This window comes from Ursus americanus, chromosome 4 (assembly GCF_024610735.1).
Source record: "Ursus americanus isolate L20-20 chromosome 4, mUrsAme1.1.p, whole genome shotgun sequence".
Classification (NCBI taxonomy): domain Eukaryota; kingdom Metazoa; phylum Chordata; class Mammalia; order Carnivora; family Ursidae; genus Ursus; species Ursus americanus.
Genome location: NC_142130.1, coordinates 54,317,286 through 54,343,606, shown reverse-complemented (window position 1 = coordinate 54,343,606; position 26,321 = coordinate 54,317,286). Strand labels below are relative to the sequence as shown.

The 26,321-nt window shown below is 37.9% G+C and overlaps 1 protein-coding gene across 7 annotated transcripts in view; it reads left to right on the top strand.

Moving 5' to 3' along the window:
- The window catches only part of CMSS1 (cms1 ribosomal small subunit homolog), a 384,053-nt gene that overhangs the window by 302,517 nt on the left and 55,215 nt on the right, over positions 1-26,321 (top strand). Inside the window, exon 1 of one of the 7 annotated variants that reach the window (XM_087861696.1) lies at positions 1,284-1,961. The exons of the other annotated variants lie outside the window; for them this stretch is intronic. Within the exon in view, the coding sequence (XP_087717822.1) occupies positions 1,883-1,961 (79 nt within the window). The 5' untranslated portion in view covers positions 1,284-1,882. Of the gene's footprint in view, positions 1-1,283; positions 1,962-26,321 lie in introns of those variants that run through there. 7 annotated transcript variants of the gene reach the window in all.

The window sequence follows — 26,321 nt, the reverse complement described above, 5'->3', positions numbered from 1 at the left end:
GGGGACCAGTGGCATACCTGACAATGGGGTATTTCAACCAGCAGAGATAACCTGAGGAGGTAGCTGCAACGTGATTCCAAGTGAGCTACCTGGGTTGAGGCCATTCCCAAGCAGCAGTCGTGGACTGGGGAGTGGAAGACATGGAAAGATGAGAATTATCCAAGGAAGCTAAACCCCATCCAAATAAACTAGGTGCTGAGCAGAGCTATAGTCCTAGTGGAGAAGTCAAACACACTGAGGAAACCAGAGGGAAAAACTGGTCCTAAGCGTTGAGCAGATCAGGAGGTGGTTGGAGAAAGGCTGCTGTTTATCCACTGGCAAGTACCAGGGCTGCTCTGGACCCTCCAGAGAACATCTCTAGGCAGGAAAACATTTCTAGGCACCTTTTTATGGTGTGGCCAGGCTCCTGCTAGTTTAGACTTGTTTCTCCAAGAACTAGGCAGATTACAGCCTAAAGACTCGAGATCTTCCCTTTTAGCCCCTGGACAGGTTTGAGAAAGCAGGGACTAACACCCAGGTACTTCTGAGTTTCCAGGCAATCCGTGGTTTGGCATCCCAGGCCAGAGCCAAATGGCAGGGAGACAAGAGTGTTCCACTGGGACTAGCTTCACAATAACCTCCCAGGAATACATTGTGGTATTCATTCCCAGTGTTCTGGTGCTTGATTTAAAGGTTCTTTTGTAATTTTGCTTAAGAAACACCATACTACATATATAATAGCAACTCTGCTTCCAACCACAAATATCTTTAAATGAGAAAGGGCTAATCTCCCCCATATTCAAAACGCAATGTGTGCCAAACCTTGTGTTTTAAAACAGTCATCTTGAATCTTTCTAATTGTAGCCATAAGTTAGTGCTCCATTCTCTCAGCCTCTCAAGTTCAGTCAGGGTGGCCCTGGTTAAAATGAATACATGAAAAACCTCTAATAGAAATCTAACATTTACAGTAATATAATAGTATTCGTGGTAGTAAAATCATAAAATAAAATAAAAAGAGTTCCCTCTTATGTTTTTTTTTTAATTTACTATTTGCAATTGTATTCATTCATTTACTCAACAATTATTTCTTATATGTCTGCTGTGTCCAGCCACTATCCTGAGTGCTAGGAATATGATATTTAAAAAGCAGATATATTGGCTCCTGCCATCTTGGAATTTAAGTCTATGGGTCTATTCATAAAATAAAAATAAGTTGTTATTTTTATTTATTTATTTATTTTAAATATATTTTTAAAATTTTTATCAAATATTAAATTTATTTGATCAAGTCTATCAAATAAACAGAAGTTAATAAATCAGCTAGTTACAACTTGTGATAGTTCTATGTAGAAAGTAAGAGAAAATCAGGGCAGAGAACAAAGAGGAAAGGGAGGGCCTACTTTATATGACAGAGGAGACCTCTGACAAGGTGATATTTAAGCTGAGACCTGAGTAACAGGAGGGAGTTAGACCAGAAGAAATAGTCGAGGTAAGAGAACAGTAAGCATAAAGGCTCTGAGGGGAGAAAGGAATTGGTATGTTGTAGGAACCCCATCCTCACAGGATGTCACTGTGGCTGGGGTATAGTGGGAGACGGTAGAGGTAGTGCAGGACCAGTCACGGCGGGGGGACAGGGACTGGTAGGAAGCGAGGTGTTAGTGTAAAAGCAAACTGCTGTGGATTTTTAATCTGGAGAGTTACATAATCCTATCTACATTTTAAAAAGATCTTTCTGGCTCTCATGTGGTGAGTGGAGGGAATCAGAGTGGTTACTGGGGGACAAACACTGCCCGAGCAAGATTCTGCCAAACGGTTGCTCTGGGGTCATCCCTGGGTGGTGACCCAGGAATTCATGGACTCAAGGCAACTTGTCATTACTTTTTCTTCACTGCTTTTCCCCTAAATGCCCAAATCATTTCATTGCCTGGTGGTTAGTGGAAGAAAAGATGCCAGAAGCACTGCCTTTTGTCAGAAGCAGTCAGGTGAGCCGTTCGGGTAGGGTCCTGGTCCTAATGCTTTTTTGTTAGAACCTTACATGTCATTTTCCCTTTGCAAGTTTGTGAAACTTACGCCTTCTGACCACTGTTCTTGAACTTTGTTCCTGGTACACAGAAAGGATTCAGTAAATGTTTGCTAAATTGACTTGACTTTGATTCCCAGTGGTATGAATAGAGAGGGAGAATTAGAAAGGCCGATGGGATCCTCTGCTTCCTCTCTGAAGTTGGTGTATATCAGTGGGCAACCATGGCTCTTAAACAGTATTTTCAATCTATGGTGAATATAGGTCAGAGATGACTAAAATGATTCTCTGATAGAATAAAAGGTGCTGTGTACATGCAAAATTTTTTTAAAGTGCATCTGGTTAGTTTAATCTGGCTGGAAAAAAAATCACTATTTCTTTCATGTTTCAGTTACTCAAATATGGCTAAAAATGTGCTTTGGAGACTTTCCAAAATAAAAACTCTGGAGGTGAAAGAAATTCCAGCCCCAACAATAACTTGAAAATTGGAAGTTGGAATAGTAACTGTTTTTTCAACTGTCTTAACTCTGTCACCAACACTATGATGATTTGATTACATGTGACAAGTCTGGTTTCTGGCCATTAAACTGCACACTTCAGCTACAGGCACCAGTCTTTCCCTTCTTTTCTTTCAACCATGTGTCAATCAGGGGCAGAAATGAGAACAATGGGAGAAAGCAAGAGGCTGGGGAGCTCAGGCCTTCCCATTGACCCACAGGTCACAGCTGGTGCCCCTAACCTTCTCAGCAGCCTCTTGTGACCAAAAGTCTGCAGCAAACTCGTCTTAGGGTGTTCCTCTCCCTGTCCTCACAGTCCTCAACACCCAGTGTTGTTATTCAGGTGCTATTTGCTTGCTTGAACATCAAGGACATCCAGGAAGGGGAAGCACATCCCCAAAGGGCAAAGGGCCAGATGGGAGCCATGTGAGAGCAGAGGGGACAGCAGTCTTCTTTGAGGTCATGGATATAACACTCTTGGTGCAGTGCCTGGCACAGAACAGAATCACTCGACGTATGGTGACAGCAGCTGCTGCCGCTGTTATTTTTATTATTGGTGGCAGTAATTTATAAATTGATTGGATGTGTATGAGTCTTACACTGTCAGATAGCAGCTTTCAGCCTCACCTCTTTCCACTCTGTTCCTTACCCTCACCAACCTTTCAGGCACTACTCTTAAGTAAAGGCTGTTGTCCTAATTTACTCCTATATTTTAGAGTCATTCCTATTCATGGTACTCTTATTATTCCAACATCTCCATCTGGCAGTTGCCATTCCTTCTTATTGCCACTTCCAATGTCTTTATCTGGGAGGAGATAAATCTTTAGAAGTCCAAAGGTACATACCTACATGTGTCATACCTACATGTGTCACTCTAGCCACATAGTTCATGCCCTGGATTCCTCCTCTTCCCCATACAAAGAGTAGTTTTGTTACCATCTTACCTCAGGGCTTCTCATAACAGAACATAACTCAGTTAATTTCTTCAGTCATCTTTTGCACTTTACTGAAGAGCTCTGTGATCTCAGGTGCCTCATTTTGCTGGAAAGGGAGGGACATGGCACATCTGATCCCTCACTTAGGCAGGAAATAATCATTTCAATTAGGGGCCTGGGAAACACATCTATTTGCAAAAGGAGTTGCTATTTCTCTGGCAGTCTGCTTCCTTCCGTCTGCCCCCAAGCCCACCCTTGGAAGTCATGGCAAGGCATCTCTCTCAATGAAATAAATATTGTCATAGGTCAAGTAATTAGCGGGCAGAATTATGTTTGGGCTGTAACCTGACTCTAATTGCTGACCTCAGAGAATTAATTTCACATGACATAGCACCTTAGTTGTGTACTAGCTTAGGAGTATCCACTCATCTCTCCCTTTCAGCCAGATCACTTTTTCTATTTCTGGGCTTGTTGTGTCAATGAGTCAGGTGGCCCAGACTCTTCCTGTGGATGAAAGGGGCACTCCTGACTTGGATGTATTTTCTGCATATATAAATTATAAAAAGGAAAAACTCTGTGTCTGTTCCTTGGCATAAAAGTAAGGGAATCTGGAGGGTTGAGTAAGGAAAGCATAAAATAGCCAATATAAATAAACCCTGGCCCTGGGCCTGAATGCAACAAGATGTACAGCATAGAAAGTGACATTCAGAAATAATGCTTTTCTGTATTAAAAACAGTCATCATAAGGAATGTAAAATGTAAAAGATCAGGCTAATATTTGCCACCAAGTCCTTATCATGAAGTTGAAAAAATTTACAAAGTAAGATAAAACATCTCTATGAAGACCTGTTTCTATATCACGGTAGGTGAGGTTTTGTCTCTTCTCCTAGAGCAAGTGTGGAAAAAGTCACCCTGCTCATCTCCATGGGTTTTGAAACTGTTTCAGCAACAAATGAGTTGTTCACTGAGGTCTCATGCTTTGATTTTTGTAAAAGGAATTTGCTACCTGACTTCAGAGAAATTGCATAGTTTTCATGTTCTTTAAAACATGACATGGTAGATTCTCTCGTATACTAAAAAGACAGTGTGAAAACCAAAATCACCTTTTAAGGCCTAGTTCAAAGCTGGTAAATTATCAAAGAAAATTGCTGCACATTATAACTTGTGTTGATATTATTAAGAACCAAAAATGGTTGTACTTCTCCTGATTAATTGATTGTTTTATTGTTGTTACTGTTTTAGCCTGTGGCTATTCTGAATAGTGTGACAAGGTTTCCTTTTTCTCACTGGCTCCTAAAAACTTAGAATTAAATTTGTGTCCAGTCAATAGTAAATATATAGGTCATCATGACATCTTTATTGTAACTCTTGGATTGATTTCAGGTCTAATTATTATTTTTCTCATATTCACTCCCACTTTTAACTTATACTGCCTTATTTTTCTGTAACCTTGTAAGCTGCCTTAAATCTTTTCTAGAATAAGATGGCCCACAGTGGACTATTTTTTAAAACTGAAAGAAGTTGGGCAGAGCAGGAAAGAGGGAACCAAGGGGAAAAAGCAGCTGGCAAACTATACAAATGTCAGCAACTTAAACCTCAGCTTCCTCATCTGTAAAATACAGACCTCCAGCATTTTTGTGGGGCTCAAAAGTATTTTTAGATAACAAATATGAACACACTTTATGGATTACAGAACTCTGTGCAGCTTTGTTGTGATTATTTTAAAGCCATTATTAATTAAGGCATTTATGTAGTGCCAAGCTCTTGATCCAATCTTCATTTCCATCCAGTAGAAGGACCTTCCCTAGGAAGTGTCTTTTCTGAGAGCAGAGCCCAGCCTCTTCTGAGAGTCTTCTTGGAGGTCTCCTCCAGCAGAGACCCATACTCCTCAAGAGCAACACAGAGGCAATAGTTTCTCTATAAGAATGGCTCTGAAAACCTCTGAGCCTGACAGAGTTCTGTACCTGAGCCATTCCAGGGACCAGGAAACCTAGATTAGGGCCTGAAAAATATCTGGCCAGCGAATCCTATTTACCTCAATGTGTCAGCATCGCTGGGATGGTTGATGTGGGCATCTGCACAAAACTCCACAGTACACGTCCCTCCACTGCATAAATGTTCCCTTTTATATTTGGGGACCCCAAGAGTACCCCATCTCCGGCTTAGAAATTTATAGAACCATCATCTACTTGTTGACCTAATCCCAAAATTAGAACCTCTTGGCAGGGGGAAATTTATGGAATGGAGAGTATAGGGACAAGCCCTTGGTGATCACTGCCTAGCCATTGTTATTAATGAGCTTGTTAGAAATAGTTCTGCTCTCAAGTAAATTGAGGCAGGAAAGAAAGACTAAGAACTACAGCCCAAATGATCCACTCTTGTCAGAGGATAATGTAGATTTTTAAAGTAGATTGTGGTCAGGTAAAGCTTCCCATAGATCCCATCAGCATCATGATCAGGGCAGACTCCCCAGTGTGGCATAGAACAGGCAGTGCACTCTTGAGGATGAGAGAGAGCCTTAGCTATCTGTGGGTACGCTTGCTCCCCTGCATAGTGGCCGAGGGGCCTGGACCAGACCCCACACCTTGCCATACCTTGGCTCTAAAAAATGGAGATTAAGTTAAACTGTACATGTAAAGTGCAGAGCACTGGGGTACTAGGGGGTAGGAGAGGGAAGGGGTGATCTTTACAGTCTGGGCCCAGCCCTCCTTCAGAGTTTCATTTCCCCCAGCACACCTGTGTGCACCTCACCCAGAAGGACTTCCCCCAGCCCTCTCATGTCTGTGACTTTGCACATGTTGTTCTAGAATGCTCTTTCTTTCCTGGATTGTGCGTTGAACTCCTGCTCTTTCTTCAACATTCAGATGAGATTCACTTCTTTCTGAACGCCCTTACTAATAGGCACCAACAGATCGTCCCACTAGCAGGATGCAGGGTTCTGTCCTCCTTGTCCCCCCTAATGCTGTATACTCTGCACTCCATTTTCATTGTTTGTATAAGATTTATTATTAGGTATTATGTTTTTCGTTTAAAAAACAAAGAAATTCCAATTTATCCTAAAAAGAAAATGATAACATATGGTAGAGAAGCTGTTAACGTTTTTTACAACTTTAAACACCATTAGAAATCGCATGTTGTGAAAGACAAGCCAAGACAGCTAAATGCATATTTTTCATTGAGGTATAATTTACCCTTACTGAAGTACTCATATCTTAAGTGTACTATTTAATCAGTTTTGACCAAGACCTAGTACATTTCAGTCACACCTGAAAATTCCAGGAAGGCCCTTTCCTGTCAGTAACCCCATCCCATCCTGCCACATAGTAGCAACTACTGATAGGATTTCTGTCATTTGTGTTAATGTTGCCCACTCTAGAACTTCATATAAATGGAATCATACAGGATATACTTTGTTGTATCCTGCTTCTTTCACTCAGTAATGCTTTTGAGACTCATCCATGTTGCTTGCATTTATCAGTAGTCCATTCCTTTAAATGTTTAGTAGTATTTCATCATACAAATACACCAAAATTTATTTAACTGTTTCCTATTGATGCCATCTATCACATTGTGGTTTTTTTATTTTAATGTTTAAATTATACAGTAAAATTAGCCTTTTTTTCTTTTGGCGTGTAAGTCTGTGAATTTTAACACACATATAGACTTGTGTGACCACCACAATCAGTATACAGACAGAACTTTGTTCTGTCTAAGAAATCTTAGGTCTTTTTTTTTTTTCACAAAAATAATGATTTTATGATTGTAAGAAATGCTAAAGAGTACAGTCTGGTGATTGCCACTTGAAAGACTACATTGAGTCACACAAAATGAGTAATCTCCCATAAAAGGAGTTCAGCAAATGTTTAATTATACTAAAAATATTACTGCTGGTAAGTTTGAACATGGAAATTAAAAGGAAAAAGTTAAGCATGCTTCTTTGTCTGTTACCTATTTCTATATTCCAGAAGTCTAAAATTCTCCCCCAGAGTCTCTAATATATTTTCCAGGTATTCTTAACTTTATAAGGATCCTCTACACTATATTTAGAGAAACTCAATATTCACACTGTTACTCTTGACTGAGGTTTCAGTTTCCAGCTTTTCCCTAAACCAGTGTCATCTTTATCTAAAATTTGTTTTACTAAAGCCATTAATATTGCAAGTGATACTTGGTTCTTGTAGCTAGTGCCTTCCCTAGAGCATATTTAGTTCTTTTCAGCTTCAACTCTTTCTTTTTTTCCCTTCAGTGTTTATTGGTGTTTCCTTATTCATTAATCACAATACTGAAATGACTCTCTATATATCCTTTATATCCTCTTAATTTCACCCACCAGGACATTATCTCTTACAAATTGATCACTTTGCCAGTTTCATGTCACATTTCTTTAAGCAAATAAATGTTCTCCATATGCTTAGCATATACTCCTGAGCCCTGTAGCCTATTACACCTTTTAAAACAGAAATGGGGAAACAGCTGTTTCTCAATTCCTATAAAGTATGTCCTGTTTTATAGATCACACTGAGCAGCTCTATTTTGATGTCTGCAATATTACTTGGTCCTTGAAATTGTGACTTTCCTGGACCTGAATTTTCCCTCTCACATTTGGGAAAGAGAGATTAATTCTACTAGTTGTTTCATTGTGCTATACAGGCCATGGGGTCTTCTCTGTCATTTATTTTGGTAGCTACTGAAGGTCTCACATGGAAGAAATGCCTTCTTCCTTACAGCACAACAAAGTTTTGAACTCTTAAGATTGATATTGTGTGGTTATCTCATTTAGTGTTTCAGAAGATGTAGATTGAATATATCTGTGGATTCTGTGCTACATGCAGAACAAACAAGGATAAAAGAACACCCTGCTCTCAGGTAGCCCACCGTCCAGTAGAGGGGACAGGTGCAATGTGATTATTATTCTGATCAAAGGATACCTAAGCTGTAACTACCGAAAGGAAGAGTTGGCAAACTATGGCCTGAGATGGCTGCCTGTTTTCATATAAAAACTTTTTTTTAAAGATCCTGTTTATTTATTTGAGAAAGAGAGAGCAAGAGCGCACAAGTGGGGGAGGGGCAGAGGGAGAGAGAGACACAGACTCCCTGCTGAACAGGGAGCCTGACGACTTGGGGCTCAATCCCAGGACCCTGGGATCATGACCTGAGCCAAAGGCAGATGCTTAACCAACTGAGCCACCCAGATGCCCCTATATATAAAGTTTTTTGTAACATAACCATACCCACTCATTTACATATTTTCAATGGATGCTTTCATTCAAAGTGTAGGTCTGACAGAGATCATATGGCTCACAAACCTAACATATTAACTACCTTGTCCTCTAATAAAAAAATTTGCCAGCTCCTGGCTTAGAAGAAGAAACATCAAGAAAGTATAGGTCACCAAAGAATAGGGTAGTAGAGAACCTTGGAGGATGCCAGCATTTTAAGGGCTAAGTACAAGAAAAGAGTGCATGAAGTGATGGGTTGAGAACCAAACTATAGTGTGCCAGAAAACAAAGGAAGAGTGTCAGAAAGTGGAGGGTTGACATCAATGTCAAATGCCCCAGCACAATCAAGTAAAATGATGGTCATGATGACCTTTTCCTGAGAGTTTATTTGTGTGCCAGACTCTGTGCTAAGCTATTTACATTCATTATGTCAGCACTCCGTGTAACAACCCTATAAGGTAATCCTATAATATCCCCATTTTATAGATGAGGAAACTAAGGCATAGAATGAACAAGTAATTTTTCCAAGGCCACACAACTTTAAATGGCAGAGGTGGAGTTCTAATCCAGGGAGCCTGACTCTAAAGAGCCTGTATTTTTAATTCCTGTGCCATATCCAATTTTACAATTAGGAAATCATTGGTGTCCCTAGCAAGAAGAATTTCAGTGGTACGATGTAGGTGGAAGAATGCCCATAGAAGACTCATAGGCAGATCAATGGATGGATTGATGCAGTGGATGCTAGGGTCTAGCATATGTATGATTTGTGTTATAATTAAATGAAAGTACTATAACAAGACAATGAGGAAGGGAAGAATCATTCAGGAAGATGTTAGGACTATTGATTAAATATTTGAAAAGATACTGAGTTAGAACCTCACTTTATATTATGCAATGAAAAGCTAGTCCATAGGATTTAAGTTAAATGTTTAAAAAAAAAAAAAAAGATTAAGCCGTACAAAAAGATTAGATGAAAGTATCTACTTTGGGATGGGAAGAACTTTCCAAAGCATAATTGCTTTGAAAAAAATATATTTGATTTATTTATAATTTAAGACATCTATAGATCAAAAATAATTTTAAAAGTTAAAAGATAAGATAATCTGGAATCTTCATTAAGATGGTGGAGTAGGAGGATCCTGACCTCACTTCCTCCCATGGACACACCAAGGTTCCAACTATGTATAGAGTGACCCTCTGAGAACAATCTGAAGACAAACAGAATAGCTCTTCTGCAGCTAAAGATATAAAGAAAAAACCACATTGAGAAGAATAAGAGTGGCAGTAACATGGTCTGGTTAGGACCCATATCTCTGACACGGTGACTCAAAAGCTGGAGGGACATCACAGGCATGATGGAGGTCTCCCTGGGGAGTAAGGGGTTCAAGCCCCACATTGGGTATCCATCCCTGACCTGAGGACCGGCACTAGAAAGAGGAGCCCCCATAACATCTGGTTTTAAAAATAAGTGGGTCTTAACTCTGGGAGAACTGGAGAACTGGAGGGCTGTTGGAAATCAAAACTCTTCTTAAAGGGTCTGTGCACAAACTCAGTCAAACCAAGACCCAGCACAGAGGCAGCAATTTGATAAGTGCCTGGGATATAAATGAAAGAGATTTGTTGACTAACATTAGAGTATGTTCCAGAGGGGCAAGGATCTGTAGGAACTTTCTCTGAGAACAGAAGTCCTGACAGGCACCATTTTTCTTGCCTTTCCTCTGCCTATCCGGCCTGACACTGACAGACGCTCATTCTGACACTCTCCATCTACCTTGCTAGCACTGCTTCCCCTGCAGACCATCCCCGCTCAACCCATCTACTCCAGCAGGTGACCCTCCAAAGCAGCTCCTGTCCTACCACACCCAGCAATGGCCATGGCCAGGACTGGCATCCTGCAAAATTCCTACCCACTCCCCCACAGCCTCTGGGTGACCTCAGCAAAGACTGGCATCCCCCCAAAGTGGCTGGTGCCCGGGGGAGCCAGTTCCAGCCACCAGTGTGCCCACAGCAATTGTGGCCCAGACACAACAGGAGGGCACACATAGCCCCTATGAGACACCCCTAGAGTGCCTGGTTTTGGTGACCAGGGGGCATGGCAAATGGATCATGCTTCTGGGCCCACAGGATACCTTCTGCATAAGGCCACTCCTTCAAAACCAAGAGACCTAGCTGATCAACCTAATACTAGAAACAAAGAATCAGGCAAAATGAGGAAATGACAGAATATGTTCCAAACAAAGAACAAGACAAAACCTCAGAAAAAGAACTAAATAAAACAGAGATAAGCAATCTACATGATAAAGAGTTCAAAGTAATGATCATACACATTCTCACTGAACTCAGGAAAAGAATAGATAGGCACAGTGAGAGCTTCAACAAAGAGATAGAAAATATAAAAAAGAAAAAAATCAGAACAGAAGACTACAATAACTGAAATGAAAAATACATCAGGGGGAAACAACAGCAGATTAAAGAATGCAGAAGAATGGATCAGCAATCTGGAAGAGGGTCATGGAAATCATCCAAGCTGAGCAGCAAAAAGAAAAAGAATTTTGAAAATGAGGATATTTTAAGGGACCCTTGGGACAACATCAGACATACTAACATTCACATGACAGTAGTCCCAGAAAGAGAAGAGAAAGAGAAAGGGGCAGAAAATGTATTTGAAGAAATAACAGCTGAAAAATTCCCTAACCTGGGGAAGGAAACAGACATTCAGGTCCAAGAAGTACAGAGCCTCAAACAAGATGAACTGAAAGAGATTCACACTAATACTAACTAAAATCTCAAAAATTAAAGGTAAGGAAAGAATCACACAGTAAGAGAAAAGCAACTAGTTACATACAAGGGAATACCCATAAGGCTATCAGCTGATTTTTCAGCAGAAACTTTGCAGAACAGAAAGGAGTGGCATGATCTACTCAAAGTGCTGAAAGGAAAGTCTACAACCAGGAATACTGTACCTGGCAAGGTTATCATTCAGAATTGAAGGAGCGGTAAAGAGTTTCCCAAACAAAAGTTAAAGGAGTTCATCACCACTAAACTGGCTTTATAAGAAATGTTAAAGGGACTTCTTTAAGTGGAAGAGAAAAGGCCAGAACTAGAAGTAGGAAAATTATGAAAGAAAAATTTTGCTGGTAAAAGCAAACATATAGTAAAGGACTTATATCATCAAGCACTTATAAAGCTAGTATGAATATTAAAAGACAAAAATCATAAGATCCACTGTTTCTACAATAATTAAGGGAAACAAAATCTCTTAAGCTGTAAAATATGACATCAAAAAGTTAAAAATTGAGCTACCCTATGATCCAGCCATTGCACGACTGGGTATTTACCCCAAAGATACAGATGTAGTGAAGAGAAGGGCCATATGCACCCCAATGTTCATAGCGGCTCTGTCCACAATAGCTAAATCGTGGAAGGAGCCGAGATGCCCTTCAACAGATGACTGGATTAAGAAGTTGTGGTCTATATATACAATGGAATATTACTCCGCTATCAAAAAGAATGATTTCTCAACATTTGCTGCAACATGGACGGGACTGGAGGAGATAATGCTAAGTGAAATAAGTCAAGCAGAGAAAGACAATTATCATATGGTTTCTGTCATCTATGGAACATAAAAACTAGGAAGATCGGTAGGAGAAGAAAGGGATAAAGAAAGGGGGGTAATCAGAAGGGGGAATGAAGCATGAGAGACTATGGCCTCTGAGAAACAAACTGAGGTGAGGGCTTCAGAGGGGAGGGGGGTGGGGGACAGGAAAGGCTGGTGATGGGTAGTAAGGAGGGCATGTATTGCATGGTGCACTGGGTGTTATACGCAACTAATGAATCATGGAACTTTACATCAAAAACCAGGGATGTACTGTATGGTGACTAACATAATATAATAAAAAATATTATAATAAAAAAATTGGGGTAGAATGTAGTGCTTTAAAAATGTGTTCAAACTTAAGCAACTGTCAACTTAAAATATAATGCTGTATACATACAGTGTTATATACATATCTCATGGTGGCAACAAACCAAAAACCTATAGTACATACACAAAAAATAAAGAGAAGGAATCTAAACATAACACTAAAGAAAGTCATCAAATCACAAGGAAAGAGAGCAAGAGAAGAATAAAGGAACAGAAGAGCTGTAAAAACAACCAGGAAACAATTAACAAAATGGTATGACAACATACCTATCAATAATTACTTGAAGCATAAATGGACTAAATGCCCCAGTCAAAAGACAGAGGATGACTGACTGGATTTTTAAAAAACCATCTATATGCTGCCTACATGAGATTCACTTCAGACCTAAAGGCACACAGAATGAAAGTGAAAGGATGGCAAAATATATTCCATACAAATGAAAATGAAAAGAAAGCTGAGGTAACAGTACTTATATTGGACAAAATAGACTTTAATACAAAGATTGTAACAAGAGACAAAGAAGGGAATTACATAATGATAACAGGATCAATCTAACAAGAGGATATAACAATTATAAATTTCTATGCCCATGACATAAAAACAACTAAATATATAGAGTAGATATTAAAAGAAATGAAAAAGGAAATTGACAGTACTACAGTAATAGTAGGGGACTTTAATACCCCACTTATATCAATGAATCATTCAGACAGAAAGTTAATAAGGAAATAGTGGCTTTAAATGACATATTAGATCAGATGGACTGAATAGAGACATAGAAATCATTTCATCCAAGAACAGCAGAATACACATTCTTTTCAAGGGTATATGGAATGTTCTCCAGGATAGATCACAGGTTAGGCCACAAAACAAGTCTTAATAAATTAAGAAGATTGAAATTCATATCAAACATCTTTTCTGACCACAATAATATGAAACTAGAAATCAATTACAAGGAAAAAAACTGTATAAAACACAACACATGGAAGCTTCACAGCATGCTACTAAACAACCAATGGGCCAATAAAAATATCAGAGGAAATAAAAAAATAACTTGAGACACATAAAAATGGAAACACAATATTCTAAAATGTATGGGACATAGCAAAAGCAGTTCTAAGACAGAAGTTTATAGTAATACAGGTCTACCTCAAGAAACAAGAAAAATCTAAAAACAATCTAACCTTACATCTAAAGGAACTAGAAAAAGAACAAACAAAACCTAAAGTTAGTAGAAGGAATAAAAATTAGAGCAGAAATCAATGAAGTAGAAACAACAACAACAAAAATTCATGAGACTAAGAGCTGGTTATTTGAAAGAACAAACAAGATTGATAAACTTTCTGACTCATCAAGAAAATCAGACTCATCAAGAAAAAGAAGGCCCAAATAAATAAAATCAGAAATGAAAAAGAAATTATAACTGACACCACATAAATACAAAGGATTGTAAGAGACTACTATGAACAATTATATACCAATAAAATAGATTACCTAGAAGAAATTTATAAATTTCTGAAAACACACAATCTTCCAAGAGTGAATCAGGAAGAAAGAGAAAATCTAAACAGATCAATTACTAGTAATGGGATTGAATCAGTAATCAAAAAGACTTCCAACAAACAAAAGTCCAGGACCAGATGGCCTCACAGGTAAATTCTACCAGACATTTAAAGAAGAGGTAATACCTATTCTTCTCAAACTATTTAAAAAATTAAAGAGTAAGGAATGCTTCCAAATTCATCCTACAAGGCCAGCAATACCCTGATACCAAAACCAGAGAGACACTATGGAAAAAGGAAATTACAGGCCAGTATCCTTGGTGAACAAAGATGCAGAAATACTCAACAAAATATTGGCAAATCAAATTCAGCAATAATACATCAAAAGGATTATACACCATGATCAAGTGGGATTTATTCTAGGGATGCAAGGATGATTCAATATCTATAAGTCAATCAACACAATATACCACATAAGCAAAATGAAAGATAAAAAATCATATTATTATCTCAAAAGATTCAGAAGAATCATTTGACAAAGTTCAGCATTCATTTTAAACTCTCTCAATAAAGTGTAAAGAGAGCATACCTCAGCATAATAAGGGCTGTATATTTAAAAAACCCCACAGCTAAAATCAAACTCAGTGGTGAGAAGCAGAAAGCCTTTCTTCTAAGATCAGAATCAAGACACAGATGCCTACTCTCACCACTTCTATTCAACATAGTACTGGAAGTCCTAGCCACAACAGTTGAACAAGAAAGAGAAATAAAAGGTATCCAACTTGGTAAGAAAGAAATAAAACTGTCACCATTGGTAGAAGATGTGTTACTATATGTAGAAAACCCTAAACACTCCACACACACATACACGCACGCACACACACACACACACACAGACGAAAAAAAAACTATTAGAAATTTTGCAGGTTTCAAAATCAGTATACAAAAATCTGTTGTGTTTCTATACACTAATAATGAACTACCAGAAAGAGAAATAAATAAAACAATTCGGTTTACAATTGCATAAAAAGAAAAAAAAATAACTAGGAATAAATTTAACCAAGGAGGTGAAAGTTTTCAGGGGTACTCTGAAAGCTATAAGACATTAATGAAAGAAAGTAAAGATGACACAACTAAGTAAAAAGAAATACCATGCTCATGGATTAGAAAAATTAATGTTGTTGAAATATGCTTATTACACAGAGCAATCTATGGATTCAGTGCAAGCCCTTTCAAAATACAATAGTATTTTTCACAGAACTAGAACAAAAGACCCTGAAGAGCCAAACTGAGAATGAAGAACAAAGCTGGAGGTATCATGCTACCAGATTTCAAAGCATACTTTAAAGCTATCATAATCAAAACAGTATGGTACTGGCATAAAAACAGACATGTAAATCCATGGAACAGAATAGAGACCCCAGAAATAAAACCATAATTATATGGTCAGTTAATCTATGGCAGAAGAGGCAAGAATATACAATAGAGAAAAGGTAGTCTCTTTAACAAATGGTATTGGGAAAACTAGAATGAATCAAACTAGACCACTGTCTTACAGAATATACAAAATTAAATTTAAAATGGTTTAAAAACATCAGTGTAAGACCTGAAACCATACAACTCCTAAAAGAAAACATAACCAGTAAATATATAAAGAACTCATACCAAAATACACCCAAAAAGCCAACAATTCAATTTAAAAATAAGCTGAGGACTTGAATTGACATTTTTTCAAAGAAGATACACAGATGGCCAACAGGTACATGAAAGGATGCTTGCCATTACTAATCAGGGAAGTGCACATCAAAACCACAATGAGACATCATCTCACACCTGTCAGATGGCTTGTATCCAAAAGACAAGATATAACTAGTGTTGGTGAGGATGTGGAGAGAAAGGAATGTTAGTGAGAATGTAAATTGGCACAGCCACTATGGAGATTGGTGCAGCCAGTATGGAGGTTCCTCAAAAAATAAAAATAGAACTACCATGTGATCCAGTCATTCCTCTTCCGGCTATTTACACAAAGAGAACAAAAATACCAATTTGAAAAGATACGTGCATCCTTATGTGTGTCACGGCATTTTTTACAAAAGATATGGAAGGAACCTAAGTGTCCATCAATAGGTGAATAGGTAAAGAAGATGTGGTATATATAATCATAATGGAGTATTATTCAGCCATAAAACAATCTTGCCTATGTAGATGGACCTAGAGGGTATTGTGTCAAGTGAAATAAGGCAGAGACAAATACCATATGATTTCACTTGTATTGGAATCTAAAAAACAAAACAAACAAACAGACTCATAGATGCAGAGACTCATAAAGAACAAACTGGTGGTTGCCAGAAAGGAGAGGTTGGAGGATGGGTGAAATAGTTGAAAGGGATTAACAGGTACAAACTTCCAGTTATAAATAAGTCACAGAGATGTAAAGTAGAGCACAGGGAATATAAACAATAATGTTGTAATAACTTCGTATGGTACAGATGGTAACTAGACTAATCATGGTGATCATTTCATAATCTATATAAATGTCAAATCACTATGTTGCACACCTAAGACTAGTATATTGTATGTTAACTATACTTCAATTAATAAAAAAAAAGATCTGACAACTTTAACCTCAACATTAAAAGACTCATACAAATTGATAAGGAAACATTAAAACCCTTCTTGACAAATGAATAAAGGTTAAAAATATTCTATTCATATAAGAAATACTACATGGCTTATAAAAAGAGTAAAATATTCCTTCAGTCATAACCAAATGAATGCAAATTAAAATGCCTATTGGCATTTTACCTATTGGCAATGTTTAACAATTCAGTACTTGCTGGAGTGTGATGAAACAGGTTTGAGGGGGGCGGTTTATAGATGTTGATGACTTACAAATTGACCTAAAACATTCTGGAAAACAGTTAAGACCCTTAAAAAACATACATACAGAGAGGGAGACAAACCATGAGAGACTGTAGACTCACAGAAACAAACTGAGGGTTATAGAAGAAGGGGGGATAGGATAACCAGGTGATGGTAATTAAGGAGGGCATGTGTTGTGATGAGCACTGGGTGTTATATGCAACTAATGAATCATTGAACACTACATCAAAAATTAATGATGTGCTATGTGTTGACTAATGGAACATAATAAAAAAAATTAAATAAATAACATATATACCTTATTACAATGTAACTTCCCTTTTGAAATCTAATAGTAATACATAAAATCTAATCAGAAATACATAAAATCTTTTTTACTTTTATTTTTTTATTTTTTTATAATAATTTTTTATTATATTTTGTTAGTCTCCATACAGTACATCCCTAGTTTTTTATGTAAAGTTCCATGATTCATTACTAGCATATAACACCCAGTGCACCATGCAATATGTGCCCTCCTTACTACCCATCACCAGCCTATCCCATTCCCCCACCCCCCTCCCCTCTGAAGCCCTCAGTTTGTTTCCCAGAGTCCATAGTCTCTCATGCTTCATTCCCCCTTCTGTTTACCCCCCTTTCTTCTTCCCTTTCTTCTCCTACCAATCTTCCTACTTCTTATGTTCCATAAATGAGAGAAATCATATCATAATTGTCTTTCTCTGCTTGACTTATTTCGCTTAGCATTGTCTCCTCCAGACCCATCCATGTTGCAACAAATGTTGAGAAATTGTTCTTTTTGATAGCGGAGTAATATTCCATTGAATATATGGACCACATCTTCTTAATCCAGTCATCTGTTGAAGGGCATCTCGGCTCCTTCCACAATTTAGCTATTGTGGACAGCTGCTATGAACATTGGGGTGCATATGGCCCTTCTCTTCACTACGTCTGTATCTTTGGGGTAAATACCCAGTCGTGCAATGGCTGGATCATAGGGTAGCTCAATTTTTAACTTTTTAAGGGACCTCCACACTGGTTTCCAGAGTGGCTGTCCCAACTTGCATTCCCACCAACAATGTAAGAGGGATCCCCTTTCTCCACATCCTCTCCAACAATTGTTGTTTCCTGCCTTGTCCATTTTTGCCATTCTAACTGGCGTAAGGTGGTATCTCAATGTAGTTTTGATTTGAATTTCCTTGATGGCTAATGATTTTGAACATTTTTTCATGTGTCTGTTAGCCATTTGTATGTCTTCATTAGAAAAGTGTCTGTTCATATCTCCTGCCCATTTTTTGATTTGATTATTTGTTTCTCGTGTATTGAGTTTGAGAAGTTCTTTGTAGATCTTGGATACCAGTCTTTTATCTGTAGTGTCATTTGCAAATATATTCTCCCATTCTGTGGGCTGCCTTAGTTTTTTTGATTGTTTCCTTGGCTGTGAAGAAGCTTTTTATCTTGATGAAGTCCCACAAGTTCATTTTTTCTTTTGTTTCTCTTGTCTTTGGAGATGTGTCATGAAAAAAGTTGCTGTGGCCGATGTCAAAGAGGTTGCTGCCTATGTTCTCCTCTAGGATTTTGATGGATTCCTGTCTCACATCGAGGTCTTTCATCCATTTGGAGTTTATCTTTGTGTATGGTGTGAGAGAGTGGTCAAGTTTCATTCTTTTGCATGTAGCTGTCCAATTTTCCCAGTACCATTTATTGAAGAGACTTTTTTCCACTGGATGTTTTTTCCTGCTTTGTTGAAGATTAGTTGCCCAAAGAGCCGAGGGTCCATTTCTGGGTTCTCTATTCTGTTCCATTGGTCTTTGCGTCTGTTTTTGTGCCAGTACCATGCTGTCTTTATGATCACAGCTTTTTAGTATAGCTTGAAATCCGGCATTGTGATGCCCCCAGCTTTGTTTTTCCTTTTCCACAATTCCTTGGTGATTCGGGGCCTTTTCTGGTTCCACATAAATTTAAGGGCTGTTTGTTCCAGTTCTTTGAAAAATGTCATTGGTATTTTGATCGGGATGGCATTGAAAGTGTAGATTGCTCTGGGTAGTATAGACATTTTAACTATGTTAATTCTTCCGATCCAAGAAATACATAAAATCTTAAAATATATTACAAAGGCAAAATATTGGAAATAATGTAAGTAATGATAGAATAACAAATAGAGTATAGGTGAACAAAGGCAACAAAAATGTTTTTCAAGGGGCACCTGGGTGGCACAGTCAGTTAAGCATCTACCTTTAGCTCAGGTCATGATCCCAGGGTCCTGGGATCGAGCCCTGCATTGGGCTCCCTGCTTAGCAGGGAGCCTGCTTCTCCCTCTCTCTCTCTGCCTACTATTCCCCCTGCTTATGCTCGCTCTCTCTCTCTCAAATAAATAAATAAAATCTTTTTAAAAAAAGTTCTTCAAGACTACTGACATGAGAAAGTACTCATAATATTAAAGGTACAGTACTTATGTAAGATATGTAATTTCAAATATGGAAAGTTGTATGCATATGTGTACACCTATATACATATACACAGAGACAGAACAAAAGGCAGAAGTGAATGTTTCAAAATTATAATAATGGATCTTTTGTTCTATTGGGGCCATCTTTTTATAATGATACCAAATTTTCTGAAATTTCCACAATTACTATATATTACTCTTATGTCAGGGAAAAGTGTTAAAAAAATTTTTTTAATGATGACCTCACCAAATTGGCAATATAGAATTGACAAAATCAAGTCTTGCTTTAGCCTTTTTTATTTATTCACTCCATGAGACTGTTACATCTCAGTTTTATCCCATGCTATCATGTAAAACCTCAGAATTATGGTTCTTAAAGATCATTCCAAACATAAAGCCTGTATATTTCCCATGTAGTTGGTAATTAGTTGATAAGTTAATATCCTAAGGCTTGGTTTCTAGTTGGAAACTAGAAGGATGATGCAAATAAAGTACCTTGTTCTAACCTACACAAAAAGGCAGGTAATTTCTGGCTTTTTCCACTGAAAAGCTTTGTAAGAAAGTTAAGCATTCTGATGCAGGGCATGTGAACATTACACCCACCTTTAATGACTCACAAGATGTACATTAAGGACATACATTAAGTAATCCAATAGGTGGTTGAAGTCTCTGAAGGCTATAGGGCAGTCTTAACAGAAACAGTGTGCTTTTACATTGTAACATTCTCTTCCTTGGGATCACACTTTATAACAAGGGTGAGTGGGTAGCAGGTCTAGCTGTAGCCTCATAGGCTTTTTCCTTATGAAATTTCTGTTCAGGGACATGATGTAACTTGCATACCCATATAACAGGCCATGTTCACCTATATTTTTTAAAATGTTAACCTATCCCTCTATACTTCAACATTCTACCTCACTCTGGAAATTTTGACATGTCCAGGGTATATAGCATTCTTAATAGAAATTGGCCTGAACCAGAAGAGAATCATAAATCACAGCACTATGACTTCATCAGTCCACAAATGAGAAAACTGGCATAAAGTAAGTGATTTTCCCAAGATCACAAAAGTTGGAAGTAGAATGTAAGCCTTCTAGGACCTCTTTCATCACTCCTCTACACTGGCGCTTCCCAAAATGTGTACACAAAGTACTGTTCTGGGAGCTGTTAACAGTTGTGCTGCAGAGTTCAGGGGTGAAATAAGCCTAAGGGTGACTTCATTTCCATTCTCACACTTGGAGAACAGTAATGCATATTAATATATTAAAGAATAAGACAGATACCAAACCAGATGGGATGTGGGAATGAAAAGCATAAGCCAGAAATAGTCTAGCAAACCAGGATATACTTTCTGCCCCGCTCAAATGTGGGATAGAAGAAAGGATGGTGAGGGAGAATTAGTTACTGACAGATAACCTGGACTAACTGGGTATTTTTGGTGTTGGGTTTTATTTTGGAGAAGGGGAGCTGCTCACATGCATCAGCTTCTGCTCCGGTTAGATGAGTGTATTCAAATTTAAGAACATACATTATTATGTTCAGCTGGGCTCTCTGCACAAAGCCCCATGGATTCCAATATCCTGATTAGAGACCAGTACCACCAGAGAGCTGTAAAGTTTGCTTTTCAAGTTAGAGGAGCAGTATTGCATAGGGGTTAAGGGACCTTGAATTAGGACTGCCTAGATCCAGATCCTGGCTCTCTCATAACCTTGGGCAAGTGCCTCAGTTTCCACCTCTGTAAAAGACATTGTAATAACAGTACCCATCTCATAAGATTGATATGCAGATTAAATGTGTTAATGTACGTAGAGCATTTAGAACAGCGTCCTGCACAAAATAAGGACTGTGTAAGACTTTTTATCATTATTATTAGTTTCTATTCCAGGAACAGAGAATTTATATAACAGTGCTTCCAAAGGTATCAAGTATGCTCATCCAATAAACATAATAATTCTATTAAGACCCAAAATGCTACTGCCAGCACCCATGGCTCTACTTACCTAACTCTGACTGCAAAAGCTGACCAGAAAAGGTTAAGTTGAAATTACTCATAGTTTGAAAACTAACTCCCAAATATGTAAATGTACCAACGTTTAAATTAAAAAGGAAGAAGGCTGAACTCTTAACATTCAAAAGACTGAAGTTGAGGTCATCTTGCCCAAGTTGACTTACCTATTTTTTTAATCTAAAAAGAAAATAAGATTTTTTTAAATGCCTTATTGTTGGACAGAAACCGGCCAGGTAGCTGTTCCGCCTGCAGAGTTGTCCTCTGATATCGGCATGATCTTCACTGCATTTTTGTAACTTAAAGGTAGGACAGGTCCTGTGGCACCATGATTTTTTACGTTAAAGGTCCCTTTCTCTGTTACTGTGGCTCAGGCTTAAGTGTGAGAGGTCACACAAAAGGTCAGGTTCCTGTGGATCTGAGTGGGCTGGTGGTTACTGAGGAACTCTGCATTTTTTAGAAGGAAGGAAGGAAGGGAGGGAGGAAGGGAGGGAAGGCCTGAAGGAGGGAAGGAGGGAAAAAGAAAAGTATTAACTAACTTGAAGATTTAGTTTTGCTGACATGAAACTGGCAACAGAAATTTTGTAGCATTTAAGTTCTCCACAAAAAGAGGTGAAACATTTTTTCTTCAGCTATGCACTTTTGAAATGATCTTACTGGTCTTGCTACTTTGCTTTCAAAGTAAAGTACTTTTTCTTTACTTTTTCTTTGAGTTTCAGGACCCATCAAGCTTCTCCAGTTCAGAGTTTTGCAAGCATCTCATTCTAGATTTACTAACTTTAAAGTTTTCTTTGGGAATTGGCAGCATATTTTGTAAGCAAAGTTTGGATCTGTTGCTAGGGACATCTTCAGCTATGAAAATAAGAGCATTATTAGAATGTAGAGTAAGCCGTAGCAGTTGCCACTAGACATGGCAAAATTAAAGGGGAGAAGGAACCCCCCCTCCCACACTCCCCATTCCAACTCATAATGACAAGACTTCTGATAGAATCAACTCGCAGAGATTTGCATTTAGAAGCGTTTGTTTTGTCAAATCCTGTGGAGAGGAGGAAAAGAGCCTGAGAGAAGGAAAAGGTAGATCATGCCTAGTTTCTTGCAGTATATGAGATTGAGAAGCCAAAAAAGGAAAAGATGGTAGCTAGGAAAAACAAAACAAAACTAGAGAAGCATATGCCAGGTTAAACATAGGTTAAACATAAAGCCTGATGAACCACCACAAGCCTGTGGAAGACTTTGAATTGGCCAGTCCCTGCACCTGGACCTGGGACTTTGTGGCCAGGAAAGGCTAGGAGACTGCAGGTTGAGCCTGCCCAAGCATCTCTGAACAGCTGCTCTCAAAGCAATCAGGTGCCATGAATTGAGCACAACAGGCTTGGCCTCAGGTTTGCTGCTCCTCCTGCCACCTATCACTGAATTCTTCATTTGCAGATCCTGTTCTCCTTTTCTCCCCTTTTTCCTTTTTCCACATTTTCCTTTCTAAGTTAAAGTAGTTGCAACTTTAAGTTGCTAGATTAAAGCCCTAAAATAGTCTTGTTTCTACTTCTGGAGGATGAATTGAGTTGAATTTTGGAGGATGGGGTAAGGTTTTAATAGAGAAGCAGAGATGAGAAGGATAAAGGGAGAGGTAGCATTCTGAACAGTTAAAGTAAATGAGAGATACACTTACAGATGGTATAATTCTTTTCTGGCATGACCTACTTGATTATAAGTCCTTATTTTTTAGTCTTGTGATGGCTGTAGTCATTATTTTGAAAAGTATACAAAGCAATAAAGGATGGAACATGACCACCGTTAGTATAAGTGGAGTCAGAATTAAGAGCCCCTTCTTTCATTGGATGTACTTTCACTGTTTGTCCTTCCCTTCCTCTCCCCTCACCTTCCCTGTCTGCTGCTTTGCCAGTTTGGCCTTTAGGGCCTTCACTGAGTTCACTCTTCATAGGGTCGTATTCTTTGGATGTGGGAATTGTGTTCTTTCTTAGTGATGCTGGTGGGAGTCCCTTAATGAGCTGGGAACAAGGTTCTTGAAGAATAGTTCCCAGTCCTACTTCGCCTAGCCAAATAAAACATTCTGGCTCTTAGGGATGAGTAATTTTAGCAAAACACTTTAGACTGTTGAAGTACAGCTGTGTCTCCAGTATTATTTTTCAGCATGTGTAGTTAGATTTCCCAGAGAACAGCTGACCCCTCTAGAAATGTAGAACACCCCCTCAAATAAGTGAAATTGAACTAAACTAAACAAGATGCATTTTTAAAAACTGAGTCACAACTTAATGCTAAAAGGAATAATTCAGCCAACAAGAAGTTGTAATGATTCTAAACTTGCCTGCACCTAATATACCTATGAGATATGTAAATAAAAATTGGTAGAATTGCTAGAAAACATGGACTGATTCAAAATAAGAGTGGGAGGTGTTAATGCACATGTCAATTATTGATAATTAAAACAAAAATATACATATAAAACATATATTTGAAAAACATAATTAACGGGTTTATCTCTGATCATATGTAGAACTCTGCACCTAACAATCAGAAATTATATATTCTATTCAGAAATGCTTTAAAACACTTTTTAATTGTTAAGGTACTAGGTCAGGGCCTGGACCAAATTTGGCGCATGGACCAAATTCAGCCAGGATGTGTTTCTGTAAATAGTTTACCAGAACACAGCCATGCCCATTCATTTATGTATTGTCTAGGGCTGCTTTTGCACAACAGCAAAGTTCGAGTAGTTACTGACAGAGACCTTATTGCTTTGCAAACCGTATACCTATTCACTATACGGTCTGTACCTAAAAAGTTCACTGGTCCCTGTGCTAGAAAATAAAGCAAGTCTGGGGCACTTGGGTGGCTCAGCCATTAAACATCTGCCTTCGGCTCAGGTCGTGATCCCAAGGTCCTGGGATGGAGCCCCACATTGAGCCCACATCAGGCTCCCTGGTTGGCGGGGAGCCTGCTTCTCCCTACCCCGCTGCCTGCCACTCCCTCTGCTTCTGCTCGCTCTCTCTCTGTCAAATAAATAAAAATAAAATCTTTTAAAAAAAAGAAAAGAAAGCAAGTCTTAACAAATATCAAAGAATTGATATGCAAGACATTTTTCTAACCACAATAACAAAAAAATGATAACTAAAAAATCTGTTTGGAAATTTAAAAATATACTTCCAAATAACTCATTAGTCAAAGAAAAATCATTATGGAAACTTTTAAAATATTTAGAATTAAATGATTATGAAAATGCTATACCTTTAAAACATACAGTATTCAACTTAAGTTATATTTAGGGAAAATGTATAGGCTTAATGCTTAAATCAGAAAAAAGAAAGCTTAGTGAGCTAAATATCCAACCACAAAGATGAGAAAACCCATAGAGTAAACCCAAAGAAACTAAAGAACATTAGTGCAGTAGAAATCAAAGATGGCAACAGAAAACATCTATAAATACAAAACCTGGTTGTTGTTTGTTTGTTTGTTTGTTTGTTTTAAAGACCTCTCCACAGTTGAACAAGAAAAAATAAGGTGCAAATTAAAAACAGAAGACAAGAAAAAGGGGACATAGCCACATACAATGATCAATCCCAATAAATTTGAAAAGTTAGATAAAATCGCCAGAAAATTTTCACTTACCAAAACTGAATTGAAAATAAATAGAAAAACCTGGATAATCATATAACCATTAGAAACTGAAGCATTTGTTAAAACATACCCATAGAAAGAATACTACACTCTGCTTGTTTTATTGACACATTTTACCTACTATCAGGGTATCTGATTTTAAAAGTCTGCATAAATATTAAGGTATTTTATTTTAAAAGTCTACATAAAATTTTAAACCCCCCCAAAAAAAACTGTTATTAAAAAAGAAATATATCATGACCAACTGGGATTTATCCTAAGGATAATATAAACAGTTTAACGAGCCTATTTTTATAATTCACCACATTAACAGATTATAGGAGAAATCCCATATGATCATCTCAATAAATGCAAAAACAAAAAGCATTGCATTAATTCTAACACATATTCATGATTTTAAACAAACTCTTAGCAATCAAGGAATAGAAGGAAACGTCATTGGGGCACCTGGGTTGGTCAGTAGGTTAAGCGTCCGACTCTTGATTTTGACTCAGGTCATGATCTCAAGGTCCTGAGATGGAACCCAGCATCTGGCTCTGCGCTCAGCTTGAGATTCTCTCTCCCTCTCCCTTTGCCCTGCTCATGCTCTCTCTCTGTTTCTCAAATAAATAAATAAATCTTAAGAAAAAAAAAAAAAGGAAACATCATTAAGCTGTAAGCACCATCTTTTCATACAAAGGTAGTGTAGCTGTTAAAATTGTGGAATCTGGGATTTAAATCCCAGCTCTGCCAGTTAGTTATTAGTTCTGTGACATTGCATTAAGTGTTACAAATTGTTTAATGAAAGTTAGTTCTATCGTTTTTTCAAAGTCAGGTTGATTGAGGATTAATTTACGTTCAGTATAATTAACCCTTTTTGTGTACAGTTCTATGAATTTTGACTGATGAATAAATATGGTTCTGTAACAACCAAAGTTAAGATATACAACATTTCCATCACCCCTGAGAAGTCTCCCATCTCTAGTCCCCAGTAACAATTCCTCTGTTGTTCCTTTAATTTTGCCTTTTCCAGAATGTTAAATAAATGGAATCACACATTATGTAGCCTCCTTAATCTGGTGTGTCTTTCATTTAGCATCATGCCTTTGAAATTTATCCATTGCTGTTGTGTGTTTCAGTAGTTTGCTTTGTTGAGAAACTGTGAGAATTAATAGAGTTCAACGGGTCACTAGCAAGCACAGATCAAGGTTTTTGTGAGACCTGAGCTTATCCCATTTAAGCGGCTCTCTCTTAAAAAAGAATACAAAATCACTGATATAAAATTAGGTATGAAAGTAGT